Below are 17,268 nucleotides of genomic sequence, written 5' to 3'. Positions count from 1 at the left end.
TGAGGTATGTGTTCATATTTACTCCTTGACTTTCTGAAGGTAGGATATTATTTTTGTTGCAGCACATAATTAAGCAGGGCAGGTTTGAAATATGCAGAGACATGTTTTAAAATTTTCTTAGAAAACACATGTTGGGAGTCTTAATTGCCTATTTTTTTTAATAAACAGTGACATATACTAACCATTGTCTATTTCAATATCATGACTAAATCCTCTTCTGTGGGTTCATTATAATTGCACTTCATTATCTCCTTCCATTTTGTCATTCATTAGGCTGCAAGTAATCCGGACAACTAATCCAGGAGCCAGACTAATCTACAGATAAACTGGTCATGCACGATCATTTCTTGAAAGCTGAAGTAACTAATTTAAATAATCTTACATTGTAAAAGGTAACTCTACAACAAAACTAACCAGGATATTTTTTCCATGAGAGATTTTCTAGTTTGTCTTGGCCATATCTTTTTAACTGAACATGAGAAAAGCATAACAAAGCTTCAGATTCCTGCCATGATTTGATAAATACATTATTTGTTATCGTTTTATAAGTATTTGAATCAGTGGCAACGGATTATCTCAATTATATACTGCAAGATGCTACATGTATTTAAACATAGTGTAACATATGTTTAACATCTCACATGTGATTTTTCAATTGAAGAGCCCCATTGCACTGCATACTGTAACCAGGTTCTGCAGTCATGTATTTCATCTTCAGATGAATATTAATGAAGAATACAACAGTTATTACCATACGGTAGGTTTTACTAAAGCCTAGTTTCTGTGAGGCTTTCAGACACTCTTTAGGCCGTCATAAAGAGTTATTAAACCAAACAACTCTGTGTCGAAGGCTTACATCAATCTAAAATGTGCTTTCACAGCAAACGTATCAGTGCAATTAGCAAACAGACATTAATTAAAAAAGCACTGAACCTATAGGGAGAACATGGCTGCAACTCTAGCAACACTGAGTTGTTTGGTGCCTGTGATGTGTTCATGGGATACGATATTCTTACGCAAGGCGACGTAACTTTGAAGAGAAGAAATGGCACACCCATTCTTCGACAATGCAAAGAAATGCAACTTTTTCGAATCAATACACTTTTGTTTTCTGTTGCTATAGGTAGCAAACAGATCGTGCTCTATACATCAATGTTTTAGCATTTACATTGATTTTGTATTGTACACACAATTTAGACTTAAATAAACATGATTTAATAAACCTAACATAAAAAGAAGCAGTATAAAGTTCTGATATCTCTTTGAACCTTAGAAAAACGTTTAATGCAAATTTGTGCACATAAAACACACACATACAGTACAGCGCATACATAAAGTATCATAAAGTATAGTGCTTTTAATGTTGGCCGACATCAGTATGTCAACACACCGTTGTACATCCCGTTCATCGTACCTCATAATAAACCGGTCCATAACAGACCGAATGCAAACTGACAGCCACGTTGGCCAAAGCTGGATCCACAACAACAGATAGTCTTCTGCACCTGCTCATTGCAAAGACCGAATATGAATAAATCAACTGATAAGCACATTTTGTAGAGTGATAAGAGCATTTGAGGCTGGTGTGTGTCCTACACAAAAATACAGCAGATACAAGCTTTCCGGTTCATTTTGATGATATAAGTAGAAAGCTCTGTGCAAGTCTGAGCTCAAGCATGACGTCCAATCCTAGCTTTTTGGGTATTTACTCCTCCTGCGGGGAAGGATTTAATCCATAGTAGCTTTCCTCCTCCTTAACATTAACGCAGATACAAGAAGACATAGAAAGCTTTTAAATGCACCCATGCTCTCAGGGCAGAACACTTAAGGAATGTCAGTTTGTGAACATATCAAATACAAAATACTGATTTTTATTTTAAAGAAACGGGGGGGACTGGTATATGGCATATAAAGTGTCAGGCAAACTCTGGTACACCAGCAGTTAATCTTATCTAACGCCACACCCAAAAAACAATGCAAAGAAAACACGGCATATAAAACAAAATGTCAAATTAAAATATAAAAAACATGATAGAATGGAAACCATGTCATATAATATATCAAGTATTCATAATATACAACAATACAAATCAAAGCTAAAAAGGAATGTAGTTCTGGAAAAGTACCACTAGAGGTCAGCAAATAGTCATGCTCAGATATCCAGTTATACACTTGAAATATTTATCTTCTGCTTGTGGACGAACACTTGAAACACGCACAGACCTCCACTTCTTTCCCCTGCTTTCAGTTCCACGTAGCAGCAGCAGTAATGGTGGTAAACACGTCGTCGTTACATTCTTGAAATGAAGTCTCACAGTATAAATGACAGTTTTTTTTTATCTAACACTGACTGTATGTGCACAGTGGCCTCCAATGTCTCACTGAATCTGCAGTGATGACACCAATACTGCATCTGGAGAAGAAAAACCCACATATTGAAACTGACTCATGCAGTCATAAGACAAATTTGATCCAATTCAGAAAGAGTTTTTGAAGTTGTTATCCATCTCTGGTGGTTAAAGTGTCTCTGTGTTATCAGATTTGGAAAATAGTTAATCTGTCCAGCTGTGGATCCTTTCCCAGCATCGTTTGTTTGACCTTCAGCATCTTGAATGTCTGGGCTCAGTCTCTGGACAGGCACTCCTCCTCCGTGATGCCCTGGGCCTTGAGCTCCTCCAGAACGTTGTCCAGGTGGCCGGGGTCGGGGTAGCCGTGGCCCGTTAGGTTGGAGCCGAACTCCGTCTTGTGGTGCACCTCGTTCCAGATGACTGTGTCTGACTCGCCCGTGGTGCTCGATGTACCCACAGAGAAAATGAGCCGGCGGTCCCACGCTACCAGGAGAAGCCTCAACACCTGGACGAAGAGATAAAGAATGGCAGTGTTACGGTTTGAAAGGCATGTTTTTCTTTGGAAAATTGCCAAAAGTACACAATTGTCTTATTCCTAAAAAGTGCATTTTACTTGCACCATTGAGTCACTTTCACTATTTTACTGTACTGTATTACTTCCTTACTATTGTAGATATTGTGCATGTGACAATAAAGCCTATGAATCTTAAAATGTGTAACAGTCGGAAATTGTTAAAAAAATTATGCAAGTAATACATTTAAACAAACTACTAATAGTAGATAACTACTTTATTGAAAAGTTTACAGTAATTCTGGATAATAAAATGGGAAAAATAAATGGGATTCTCTCTTTTCCTCTCCTGACAGCCGGGTCAGTCTTGTGCAGCTCGCAGAACCTGTAATAAGTGACCCAACTAGTTTAGCTTGTTCCAGTGTGTTAGGTCTAACTGTGTGTTTTGCTCCGCTCAACGGTCCGTCACAGCGGCGGAGCTTTGATCCGGAAGAGCTGCGTGTTCTCCGTCAGCAGCAGCTAATCCCATGAGCTGATCTGATCTCTCTCGCATCCGGTTATACTTCACTCATGTTTATGTCCAAATATATCAGATCTAGCTAGTTCTAGTTAATTATATGACTGCCTGCTTATCAAAGGACCTCAAATTAACAGTAAGTGTTGCTTGGCAACGGCGTGTAGCCGCAAAGTATATGCATAATGTTTATATGAGGGGTCAAAATCCCATGCTCATAACAATAAATAAATATACCAATTTTAGGAAAAGTAACGAAGTTTGAGCAGTGTGTGTTTTATATTAACAGAGTTACACATATTTCAAAAGGCGAAGTGTAATAACTGCAGTTTGCCTCCCATGTTTCTCACTAAATTGTAAGTACAACTTATTAAAAAGATCAGTTCAATGCAACTAATGTCGTCTTAGTGTTATTGCATGATGATAACATTGGTTTGCCATGAATTTAGTGATGGATTGTAAACATTTGAAATGTAGCAGTTAAGTATTTCGCAGTTACAAGGTTGTTGTTTTAATAAATCAGACACCGATGGTGCAGCAGCACTGTAGCTACTGTACCTCTTTATAGGCATATTTCCCCTTTTTGCGCAGATCAGGGGGTATTTGGCTGAATTTTCTTTTCAAAGGGGGTACATTATTGAAAATGTTTGAGAACCACTGTATTAGAGGATTTTAAATGTGAATAGTTCAATATTGGAAAACCTTATGGCACCTGGTAAAGTGGAGTAAATATAGATTACATTATTCACAATTTATGTTAAATAAATTGACAAGTATATTCAACTTGTGTGTTATAGTTTATAACTTTGTCATACTGAACATCAGACATCTTTGAGTTCTCACTACTTCTAGCCACAAGTGTGCTGTTTCCACGAATAGAGGAGTTCTCATTTACCCTGCGTCCCTTCTCGCTGTCAGGGAGGTAGCAGTGTCTGGGGAACCCGCGGGCAGTGAAGGGTTTGCCTGGATTCGGGTGCTCGGGGCCCTAAAAAGCAAAAGCAAAGTTCATCACATGTTCCTGAACCAATACCAAGTCACCATTCAGAAGCTAATGTCCTGTTAGCATGAGTAATTCTTTACCTGGATGCCAGGAGGGATGTTGTAAATTATCCGGATGGTTTTGCAGTCCGGGTGGCCGGGAAGCGAGTGGGGGATGACGTGGTACTCCATCTTGCCCGGGGGCTGGTTGCCGGTCTTGACTCCGTAGATGGTCTTACAGGTGGGACACTGCAAGCTGCCGTCCTTGTTGCCATTGTTGTACATAGCAACAAGGCATTGGAGGTGGTACTGGTGACCGCACTGAGCCAGGCGGCCCACCGACTCGGCCCGGGAGATGCCCCCCACCCCGGGGCCTTTGTAGCCCGAGGGTCCGGCCAGGGCCTCCATGCAGATGGTGCAGTCCTGAGGGGGGGGGGGGGGAGACGAGTACGATAAATGACTTGTCAAATCTGATACAGACAGATTTATACATGTGTTTTAATATTTAGCCAATGAAAACAAAACTGCAATAAGGAGAACTCACTTCCTCAGGGGGATTGCGGACTTTCTGAAGGTACCTCTTCACCACCTCCTCAGGGGTCTTTCCTATGATACGGAAACAGAGTGTGTTGATGTGTTTATTGCCAAAATGCACACGATGGATATGAAACATGTAAAAAAGCAATAGCACAAGCAGTCTATATCATAAAACCCACCTTTTCGAGCCTGCTTCTTGGTGGTCTTGCGGCAGCAGTGGCCCAGGCCGGGGATGGGCTTGATGTCACTTTTGCTGACGGGTGGAGGATGAAGCACTAGCTTGGGAGGGCGGGTCAGGCAGACAGGAAGTCCTGCAGCGCTCATAAGGATGCCTGTAATGCCTGGGTACAGCCAGCAGAGGGGGCATGTTAGACACTGGATTCAAGATCCAAGATTTAAAGGCTGTATGTACAAAAGCTACAGCACAGGAACAGAAAAGCTAAAGTCCCAGGCTCCTCCAACAGTGCAACACAAATTGTGCTTTTTCCAGTGCATGATGAGCTCTTTATGTAGATATTTATGTGTCAACCATACACGTGACATCTTCTTAGTGGATTTACTAGTTACATTTGGGTCTTAATATCATTAGCTGTGGCAGTACATCACTTTACACAAGTTAAAAAACAAACAAACATTTATTTAAAGAGCTGAGAAGTCCAAAACTTTTAACTTTAAGATGCCTTAGCTTTATTTTAGACCAATTTAAATATAATGAGGAAAAATAAATGATATGTACCTGCTAGTGCAGGGTGTACCGGGCTTGATCCGTTCAGGTTCTTTACAGGAACAGTTGGCACTCTGAAACACAAGAAAACAAACGTATATTATTTGACAGGTCATACTGAAAGCAGACATGCAACTGGTCCAGTAACCTCAGCCCTGATTTAAGACTGTACAATCTGATGAGTCATGTAAACAGGCAGAAGGACACACAGCATATGCTAGCTTTTAGTCCACCCCATATCATCAGTCTAAGGATCTTTTGATGAGTCATGTAAAGAAACCAACAGACAATAGTCATCACATCTTTACATAGGGTACTTTAACTTCCATTTAGGACTTCCTGCTAGGAAAGACACACAGCAGTGGTCAAATGAGTTATTTTGCTATGTGCTATCGTTGGGTACAACTGATCAAGAACCCTGGAGCAGCAATAGAACACAAACGAGGATGCTCTTTTTATCAAGACGAATGAAGGCACTAAAATTGTAAGGCAAAACTAATCGAAGCAGCTTTGATTTCATAAAGAAATTGGCTTGCTTTAAAAAAGAAAAAAGCACAAGGTTAAACTCGTAATAGGGACCTGTAAGTGACACTTCCTCAAGTATAGTACTTAAATGCTATTTTGACACTTCTTCTTTACGTGAGTATTTAGAATTTATGCTAACCTACTACATTTTAGAGGCAAATTGTACTAATTAAAAGGTTATGACATGTTATTGTGGATAATAAAACGTCACTACTTCTTCTCAAGTGACATTTTTAATTCAAGATTTGTAATGGAGTATCTTAAGAACATAGTTAGTAGCCAATTTCTAATTTTACTTTATGTACATGATCTGAGTATTTCGGCCACAACTGCTTACTCAGCACGCCCACAGTTTTGAGTGGCTTACCGAATAACGTATTTTATGCAACTGAAAAAAAATCTATCAGTGTATGTGTACTATACTAAGAATACTAGTTTCTTACTATAGCCGTAATATACTTATTTGCTCTCTACAAACCCACAAATGATCATTGATAAAAACAGTAATGTCAAAGGTTTACCTTTGTCTCAATTGGTAAGTGTTGTTGTGTGACTTGGGTGAAACCGAAACACCAAAGTTGATAATACACTGCCTGTGATAAAGTATGAGAGTGACTCAAACAACCCCAACTAAAAATATATCTAAATGAAATGTTGAATACATGTTTTTCAGAAAGCCTTAAACATCGCCTGACTTCAATCAAATAATCCCTCTCAAGCCCTGCTGTGCTCCATCCCTGCTCATTAACGAGAAAACACATGTGTACAAAACATGACGCAGCTACAATTATTATGTATCAGTCAGAAGTATACTCACGGTCTGACAATTTTGATAATAGTCATTTTTCCAGCTTGAATGCCCCAACTCAAGATTACCACTTGTTGCAGTATTTGACTCGCTCAGGCACTCTCTTTTAAATCTCCTGTTCGAATGGTGAGTACGCCTGTTTCTGTCTCTCACTCTTCCTCTGCTTGTGTGACGGAGTCAGGATTCCCTCCTCCCTTTATAGGGCTAATCCCTCTATTCCTGTTGACTAAACTCCAGGCTCTGACACAGGAGGGATTACCTGTCGGCAACCATGTCACACTGCCAGGCTTTCAAACAAGGCACATACAACTCGTTCATGGGACAGCCCACAATCTATTCTTAATCTACTTTGCGTCATTACTGTTACTTTATTTGGGGCATTCCATCTTTCTTCTTGATTTATGAAATAGGTAGAATAAATTATGTAGGAAAAGACTGAGCATGCATTTCAAACAAGAATAAAAAAATGCCTCATCCTTTTTTCCTCCCCGTCCTTTTATCCTAGAAGAGTAAAATAAGATGATGAAAATTGAAATGTTGACTTAAATAAATGTATTATGTAAATAAAATACACATAACTGTATTAGGTTAGTTGAATGCAATGATATTAAGTTTAAATTCAAAATATTAGGTTCAACTTATTGCTTTCAACTACCTGTTGACATTATACATTTAAATAAAGTCAATATTTAATTTCTTCAGTGTAAAATGCACACCTGTTAGTGGTAAATTAATTGAACTAAACAGTTCTGATTAAAACATAAAAAAAACAATAGACAAAAAGTATTCAGAGTTTTTTAAGGAAGCACATTTCAAAATTCACGCTTTGACATATTATTTGGCATTTGATCAATAGTCATAGGTTCAGTTTATTTATGGTGACCCGAAGGTAGATTTAGGTGGCAGATAAAAAATGATCATAATCTAACATAAGATATCCTAACCATAACCCTAACCTTGGTCAAAAATAAGGACATGGCTTAGAAGTTAAAGTTTAGCCTTTAAGGTGACACCTTTTGTTCTGGTATAAACAAACACAGACACAGCGCCCAGTGTTTTCACTGGCCGGAAGATGTCCTTAAAGATGATGCAACAATGACGTAGCGAAACAGTCGGGACTTGTTGAACTGTACACTTCCTGTTCCTGGCAACCTGCTTACATTGAATTAATAACAGCCGGGACACAGTTTGTTTACCAACAAACTGTGTCCCAGCTGTAGTATTAGCTTCCTGTGTGCGTGCCAAACGTGACTTACAAAGTCAATAAGAGGTGCTGCCTGACTGGGTCAAGCCTGAGCGTTAATTAACCAACATCTGTGTGTTGGGCAGGTAAGTGTAAGCAATACGATGAAAATAGACTTAAGGGAAATTATGGAAAAGTAGAGAAAGGATGAGAAAGAAGAGGTGTGTTGATTGGCCACCTATCTTTAATCCTCTTATCTCGCTGCAGCCTGGATCCTCACTGCTTGTGGTATAAAGCTGCAGCATATGGCAACATATAAACACATGCACATATAAACACGCTCACACGGTTGTAGACATCAAACCCAGTGCAGTGAGGGGAGAGAGGATCATAGCAGCAGAGTTTCCGTTAGCCGGTAGTTACCGGACTTTGACCAAAATAATTTCCCCTTATCACAATACCAAATCAGTTGCACCACTTATGTGACAGACAAGAAGAGTATGTGACGGACAAGAATAGTCCATTCTAATGTCTAACACTTCATATGGATTGATCTGTTGGTCATGCCTCAGGGTTCCGGTGGGCATGTAAACAAATGCATAATGCTGCGCTATACTTTGCGGCCTCACCTGATTGCATAGTGACGCTTATTGGTTAGGTATCTTTTAATAAGCAGGTAGTCATATTATTAGCTAGAACTAGCTAGATCTGATCGATAGACATAAACGCGAGTGAAGTCTAATCTGAAGGGAGAAAGAGATCAGCTGCTGCTGACGAGTCGACACGCAGCTCTGCATGATCACCTGCAGCAATGAGCGGAGCAACACACACACTTCAGGTTAGAATATCACACGTAGATATTTTGATTACCTCTCAAACTACCGTAACTAGTTATAGAAGATAGGCTATGTTTAGTTTTACTGTCGGGTCACTCCTTACTCAGCGAGCTCCATGATACTGACGGGCTGTCAGGAGAGGCAGAAAGCGCTCCGTTTATTATTCCCGTTTTATTATAAGTTACTGTACACTTTTGAATGATGTAGTTAATCTACTATAATTAGTTTGTTTAATATAGAATCATATCAATTTGTTTTAAAGCTGAATAAATTACAAAGGAAACCTTTTACCGGCACTTTTCTCATTTTGTCCGGAAGATTTAAACGGACATGTTGACCAGCAAAAGAAATTCTAACGAAAACTCTGCATAGCAGGAAACTTTAGTCGCTGTGGTATTCTGTGGCACCTTCGGAAAACACTTCAATTTTAAACAATCTAACTCATTAGTCATATGTAGTATTCTAGCTTATTACGGTTACTTATCTACGTAGGACAAATTGGCTAGAGACTGTTTTTATATTTAACCACTCTCTCGAAAGATACGCATAAAAAGTAGTAGTAGTAGTAGTAGTAGTTTACTTACCAGCCCAAAAACTTTAGCTGGTAAGTAAACTACTAACCATTATTAGACCAATGAATGTTGCTAATTGTGTGCCCTGACCAAAGGTCCAATTAAGTTGGGTACAGTTTTCCAACATAATAATCATGGTTTTTTCAGGCATAATGTTGGTTGAATTTTGCAATATAATATTTATTTTAAAAGTCCCATGTCATGCTTTTCCGGTTATTATCCATCCCCTTGTGTGTTATGAAGGTTTTTATGCATGTAAACGGTCTGCAGAGTCAAAACCCTCAAAGTACACCCTGTAGCGAGTAAAACTCAAACACAGAAAATACCTCCCCAAAACGCCTCGTTGGAGATATGTCACTGTCCATTGATTCTTCCGGGTACCGCATGATGTCATGAGTTACCCGGAACCAAATGGACCAATCCGTGGAGCCGTTACGTTACGTCCGCGGAGCCGTTACATTAATCCCCCGCTGATTGGTCCAAATTGACCAATCCACGGACTTCCTCACACACACACTCAGTGCAGGCAGCTCTGCTGATCTCTCCTCCCTAGCTGCAGGCTGATAACAGACAGTTGGGATCGCGGCGGAATTCTCTCTGCAGACCCATTCTCACAGCGTTTATCAACCTTTCTCTTACTCAACATCAAGCCACACTTATTGTTTTTACTTCGGCTGTGACTTTGTGTGTGCTCAGGATGAGTTCGGCTGTGTTTCGCTGTCGCTAAACAAGGAAACCACACCTCCACGGAGCTCAGCGCGATTCACAACGTCCCGACCAATCAGAGCACACTGTGCTCACAGGGAGGGTGGGGGCTGGAGCTATTGGAGCTACAACGAGCCGTTAAAGGCAGAGTGAAATTCAGTGAATACACGTAGTTTACAGAGATGCTGTATGAGAAACCAAAGTGATTTTGGATTGCACTATATAAATCTATTCTAGTATACCTCAACAATGGAATTATGATCAGTGGAAATGGCCATGACACGGGACCTTTAATGTATTGTCACATACTGTGCTAACCCAAACCAACTTAGCTTTATAAAAAGTCAGTCTGAAACCCACCCCCACTCACTAACCCTAACTGGGGGAATTTGAACTTATTGCTGATATTGCTTAAGTTTGGAAAGAATCAAGCTGGCCTATTTGTATGCTTTGCTTGCATAGTTTACATCTCGGAAATACATGTTTTGTAAGCTTTATTTCTATATTTACGGTCAAAAATAAATCCAGCTGGGAACTGTCAGCTGTTAGAAGTAGAGGGCGAGAAAAACACTTTTTTATAATAATAATAATAAGTAATAGCAACAACTACAAAATATGAATACTTATGATAATAATTAACAACTTTAGGCATTTGGGTACATCCCTATTGACCACATTTCCAACAGGTTCATTCATACCTGCAGAGGGAATTTCTTGGATATGGAAAATATAAAATCGCAGGTCAATTTCCAGTAAGGTGGTTTTTGAGTGGGTGTGTTTTGTCCTGTTCTGAGGTTGCATTGCGTGTGATGACCTTATTGTTAAGCTCTGCGAGGTTCAATGTGAGGAGAACCAATTATCCCGGCGGCAGTGTAAGTTATGCGTGAGAGTATATAACATTCTTGCATGGTATATTTGAGACAAATGCATAACAAGTGAAATCTAGAGCACCCAAGAAAAATCTCTTTCAGTGAGACTTCAATGATTGTTATAAAAAGAAAGGCTATATTTGGAATCCGGTGACATTTTGATTTGCTCAAAACAAGATGTCAGAAAAGAACCACAAGCAAAACAGAAAGAAATGGTAAAATAATGAAGTTTGTCCAAAACGCTTCTGGGAAACCCGGTTTACAATGCTGACCACAGATGTCTTGCTAATCAGCGCCCTCTGGCATTGACACCAGGATACTGTGGCTTCCTTTATTTAATTCATTAACACCAATAAAATGCATATTCGCTTCCAAACTCGTTGTGATATCAGCAAGTCACGGATTTACGAACGCGTTGTCTGAAACTTACATTTCAAGTGGACAGAGATAAACAGGTCTTAAAGTGTGTGTCAATTGGATATTTCGCTAAGGAGAACAACAATAACACAATATGATGCATCTATTGCCAAAACTTCAACATAATTCCCGATGAATAAAATCCCCCTTTAAGCACTTTATTATTACTATGAAGTACAATTATTATAAATATCTCAAAAGACTCCAGACCACAGATAGAAATATCAAGAATTCCATAACAATGGAGACATCCCAGATGTTACGGACCTCTTCCAGATGTGATCTTGTAAATAAAACCGCAGTATTAATTTCCATCAGGAAATGTTTTAGATTTCAAAATGTATGCAGCAAAGCTATCCAGATAACTCGGTAAACCTGTTCCCGGTCAATACTGATGGCTACGATTAGCCACTAAAGTGCTTACACACACATAACCACAAAGCATTCCGAGCCTCTTTTAGATTTGTTGAGGCCCCGGGCCCGGGGTACAAATTGTTTGCATGAAAACCATAAAAGAACTATGCATATTATGTGAATGCATGAGAGTGTTTGCTTGTAAAACAAACCCATCATTAAGAGCTTGCATGATAAATGTCTGGAACGGGAAATGCTTGTAAGAGCCTGGCTTGTACAGTGTGAATGTTCCTCATTGTTTTTCCTGGGAATGAACTACCCTGATTGGACTTTGTTACCAAGATGAAAGGCTCATGAATGCTAATGAGCGCTGATATCAGACACTGTTTAATGAGGACTTCAAACTAATTAGAAAGTCCTGTCTAAATTCATTGTCTTACACTTCTGGTTTAGTTAGACTCATTTAGTTTCTTGTATGTGGATGAGGGACGTAGCCTCTGTTGAGATGTAATTTCCGTCTTTTTCCGTCATTAATTGTGTCTGTCTTTTTAAGTTAAATAAGTAAATGTGATCCCTATATTGAACATGTTAGAGTGACAGTTGTCTTTTCAAAGCCACTTATTCTCAGCATAAGCATTAAATGAGTGGTAATTCCTAGTGGATTTCTCACATACATACGAGCAACTATTTTAAAATTGCGCATAGTTATTTGATCCGCTGTGAATGTGAAAATATTGATTGTTGAAGCTTTAAACCTCAAGCTCATACAGTATTGCCTTACAGTCAATTAGCACGACACTGGATTGAATGGGCCTAAACTGAAAAGGTATACATTTTTTGATGGGTGCTTTTTGTAGGAATATAAAGCTTTCTTTACTATACTCCATTGGAAGTACATGGTATCACCAGAGGTGTCCTTTCCTTGGACGATGGATAATTTTGACTGTAAATTAATGTTACTACTACAGTTTTTGTGTACTCACCCAGAGGCGATAAGGGCACGTGACTGAGCCATGGCGATTCGCTGCAGTGCAGGTCGGCTCAGCCCGGCGAGGCTGGACCGGGGGGGCAGGGGGGCCGCGCAGGCAGCGGCACCAGATGAAGACACTGGGCCCAGGACGCGGGCCGAAGGTGATGGCGTGCAGGTGGAGGCGGCCGTGGAGATGAGAGGTGGACCTAGGGAGGGCACTGTAGGGGCGGAGCTCAAAATAGAGAAGGAGGACGAGGTGGAAGGGTGAGGGGTTGAGGTGGCAGAAGATGAGAGTGTGATGGAGGGCGGGGGAGGAGGAGGAGGAGGAGGGGGGAGAGGTGGAGGAGGGGGGCGGGTGGAGTGGAGGGAGAGGGCGGCGGTGGCTGAGCCGAGGAGGGAAAGAGAGTGGGTGAAGCCTCCTCCGTAACCGAAGCTGGCGCTGCCATAACCACCGCCACCAACCGTCCCTACACCTCCTGCTCCACCCATACCACCTAGAGTGTAGCCACCTGTCGCACCAATTATGGACGTCCTGTGGGGGGAGAAGGACCGCGACAGGGAAGGAGGTCGAGGGAGAGTGAGTGAGTACGACCCTGCTTGGACGGGGTAGCTCATTTTGGGACTAGGTGGCTTGGTCTGTGGAGGTCTCCGCCCAAGAGTGTGAGCAGACATGGCGCCCGCTTTGACACTCAGCACCAGCATGCACTGCTGACAGGCGCAGGGCTGTCCTAAAGAGGTGATGGCGGAGGCAGGGAGCGCTCCACTGGGGTACGCGCTCCCGTTTCCAGTCCCACTGTTGCTCATGCGGATCCCCATGCTCACTCCGGATACATCCACCCCAAGCAGTCCTCCATGGTTGGGCATGGCCATGGGCCCCCAGGCATGGTGGGATTTGGGTAAGGGCCCGGCAACCAGCGGGTACGCCAAGTCTGAGCGTCGCTGGATGCGTCGGCAGCGTTGCGTCTGCCCGTTGATTTGGGTCATGCTTTCGAAGTCAATGAGGTAGCAGAAACCCAGCGGCGCCAGGTCCAGCCAGGGCTGCTGGCGGTCGCGCGCGGCCTGGATGGCGATGCCCACCTCCGTGTCGTACGCCGTCCAACTGCCAGCGTCGTTCTCCCACTCCCACAACCAGCCCTGGCCAGGCGCCGAGGTGGGGTCGTAGAAGCTACGTCGTACCGGTCGAAGGGTACCTGGGGCAGAATGAGGGGGTCAGAACAAAGGATAAGATTTAAGCAACGTATAAAGTTTTTGACAATTGGAATAACATAATTGGATATTTCAATGTGATAAATGTGTAACTAACTATTAGGTTTGCTCATCTTTCTTGAACTACTTTCATGATGCTTGGTGATGAGAAGTAGTTGCAATAGGAAGTGGCCTTTTTCACTGTGGACAAGAAGATTGGAACCTTAACAAATTCAACATGTCTGTGTTTCCTTGCTAAGAATTTGGGCAAACAGGTTGCCCCTAGTAACAGCACATGGTGTGCTGAATTCTGATTGGCTGGCAGCCTTGATCCGACCCAAAGCTGGCTGTGTTTGCTTTCCCATGGTGTCCAGAGAAACTCTAGAGTGGACATACTGTAAAGCCTTTACAAATCAAATCCTGCGTCTGAAACATAAAGGACCGCAAAGATTTCTCGAAGATGGGAGAGCTTGGATCTAAAAACGAGATAGGAAACCTTTCTGGGATGGCAAGGCAGCTTTGCAGTGCATTTTACTGTACACATATCATAGCCCTATACAACACATTTGACTGTATAGTTAAGCATTTCAAATACCATCAAAAATATAGCACAAAGCCCACTAGGAAAAATAATGTAACTCACAGTGAAATAATTAGATATAACACTTCACTGGAATGTGTACCATGTGTGGCATAGTATGCTTTGACATTTAACCAGACAACAAAGTCACTCATTCATAAGATCTGCTCCCATCGACCCCATTGTATCAATGACCTCAGACTCCTGAAATTCTTCCCCACCCTTGTCCCCCGTCTCTCCTCCTCCACCCTGTTTCCTATTTAGACTAGGGCACAATGCCTGACTCCCCTTAGTTGAGCTTCTGCTGGGTTTGGAAAACAAACTTCACAAAGGATTTTGTCGGCTAATGTTGAGAGAGAGGGGAGATGTTGGGTTGTGTGCCAAAGTTAGACATCTGAGAACTGACAATTCCCTGTTTGCCTTACTGCTGGGCTTGCTTCTCTTTTATGCCCATATTCTGCCATTAAAGACAGTGATCGCCTTAAAATAATAATAATCAGTGTCTGTGGCAATGACTGGACATTTTAGCTCCTACTCTGGCCTAGGTGACATATCCAAACTCACACAGGTCCTACCAGAATGACTCTCTTCACACCTCAAATACACAGAGAATGTCTTTTAAATGTAAAATAACATAGGAAACTAGGCTTCTATCAATCTCAAATAAAACAATAATGACTAGATGTTATTGCTGCAGGAAAAATAAGCCGCACTTTGCAGCAAAACACTCCCACCAGGGCATCAACTTCTGGAGCAGAATCAACATATGGGCTTGCAAAGATGAGGTAGACACACATAAGCAATAAAAAGGCCTCTACCTCAGGCCCATGCAGCTCCACCGTCACACCCTCCGTCTCTGTGGCTCTCCTCTCTGCTTCTCACCTGTGTCTTGTCGGAACTGGTGCATGGAATGCAAATCGATGATGTAGGGCGAGAGGCGAGAGTCCACCTGGCCGAGGACAACACTACCACACCGCGGGTCGCTCCGGATGACTGCCTCGATGTGATGACAGACAGCCGGGCTGTAGGGCCGCCAGCGACCGTGCTCGTTCAGCCATTCCCATACCACTACGGCGGATGCTAGTAACATCCTACTCCTGCAAAGGGAGAAAAATAACACTGACAATAAGCAGGCATAAAGCTAAACGCGGGGTCGGTGGGCATTTAAAGACACCCTGCTGACGCTCCGCCGTGCATCCCTGCGCACAGCGGCGCTGCATCCATCTTGGACAGTTTGCAACCCAGATGTGTCTATGGATATAAATGTATATTTTTAGCATGACACTGATGCAAACTGTACCTTCCATGTTTGTAGTTTCGGTTATGCAGCAATGGTAGGTCCTTTTATCACACGGCGAATGTACAGAGAGTTTCAGGGCGCAAAAAGCCTAGCAGGATGGTTGCATTTTACTCCCTATGCAGATGAGTGACGTCTACTGAAATCATTTCTCCGGCACAATCAAGTTAGGGTGAGAGGAGAAAATGTAACTTGGATGCTCACGGTGGTGCGGCACTCGTGAAGTAGGTTACAGTGACAGACTGGCTCTGTTCGTGCAGTGCAAGTTGCACATGTGTTTTACCAAATCTGTGCTATTTGTGATGGAGGAAGAGATTCTTGAAAGCAAATAGCTGACATATTTACCGGGTAAGATCGGCTCCAGTCAATTCGTTCCTTTGGAGAACAGTTTTGATGCTTTATTAAAAAATGATCTGTCTGTCACTGGGCGAATGTCTTCAGTCTCAGTAAAATCCCGTATTTCTGGTTACATAATTGCTTTGATAATGTGTCACTACAGTTGTGTTTACTTTGACTCGGGCTTACTCATTGGTTCATGCCTAATGTCTCGACAGAAAGGCTCTTACCCACCACTGAACATTATTTTGCCGGTGAAAAATAAATGTTTGGCACTCGTGTGCGTGAACACTCCCACACTCACCTCTCCTCGAAGTCCTCAAACATCCAATCAGATTTGACCAAGTGCTCCTTCTGGCCAATCACAAATGTGTCTCGTAGACTTTGTTCACTGTATCACAAATATGAACTGCGTGTTGAAAATATGTATTGTTAGTTTGTTTTAATGGGAGGCTGAAGCACATTTAAACTTTCCTTTTTGCATCATGTTAGATATTTAGTAGGAAAGAATCTTCCACAAAAAAGGAGTGGAGATGCCGGGGATTGAACCCGGGACCTCATACATGCGAAGCATGCGCTCTACCACTGAGCTACATCCCCATTGGTTAATCACCGAGCAGCAAGATCGTATATATTGTTCTCTAAGGGATGATTATGTGTATTTTTGCATTTATGGTGCGTACGCCGTAACAACAACACTGTTATAGACTACTCTTCAATATATTCAATAAACAGAGAAGTAAGTCGAATATTTGAATGTATGTCAATGGGGTTGAGTTTATAGTAGCCTTTCCCTGGATCTAGTTCCTTTTCAAGGTGTATTAACCGACCTAATGGTATAGTTTTTGCTGTATCCCACTATCAATGTAGCCTATATGACTTTAATGATTTACTTTTGATAGACAGCAATAATTTAACTACTCAATACAGTAATCATTTGAGGCTGCAAGTAAGTGTCGTTTTACATCGTTGATATTTAGCATTCTCAATTAATCATCCAAAACTCCAAAAATATGTTT

At 41.6% G+C, this 17,268-nt stretch overlaps 1 protein-coding gene across 4 annotated transcripts; it reads right to left on the bottom strand.

Annotated features, from left to right (window-relative positions):
• Positions 1 to 1,257: 1,257 nt before the first annotated feature.
• dtx4a (deltex 4, E3 ubiquitin ligase a) lies at positions 1,258 to 16,533 on the bottom strand. Of its 4 annotated transcripts, none has more exons than XM_079672348.1 (9): positions 16,259 to 16,533; positions 15,499 to 15,713; positions 12,865 to 14,041; positions 5,625 to 5,686; positions 5,068 to 5,229; positions 4,896 to 4,957; positions 4,454 to 4,774; positions 4,269 to 4,358; positions 1,258 to 2,853 (listed from the first exon to the last, which is right to left on the bottom strand). In XM_079672348.1, exons 2-9 carry the CDS (start codon positions 15,704 to 15,706, stop codon positions 2,623 to 2,625), a joined length of 2,313 nt encoding a protein of 770 aa, XP_079528474.1. In that variant the 5' UTR covers positions 15,707 to 15,713; positions 16,259 to 16,533; the 3' UTR covers positions 1,258 to 2,622. The 4 variants fall into 4 exon arrangements, with proteins under 4 accessions (XP_079528474.1, XP_079528473.1, XP_079528476.1 ...); XM_079672347.1 differs by lacking the exon at positions 16,259 to 16,533 and adding an exon at positions 15,917 to 16,250; XM_079672350.1 differs by lacking the exon at positions 16,259 to 16,533 and adding an exon at positions 14,155 to 14,237 and having other exon boundaries at positions 15,499 to 15,638.
• Positions 16,534 to 17,268: the final 735 nt, after the last annotated feature.

The sequence above is a fragment of the Notothenia rossii genome (assembly GCF_949606895.1).
Source record: "Notothenia rossii genome assembly, chromosome: 3".
NCBI classification, from domain to species: domain Eukaryota; kingdom Metazoa; phylum Chordata; class Actinopteri; order Perciformes; family Nototheniidae; genus Notothenia; species Notothenia rossii.
The sequence above is the reverse complement of the archived record's forward strand: the minus strand, read 5'-3'. Positions and strand labels throughout refer to the sequence as shown.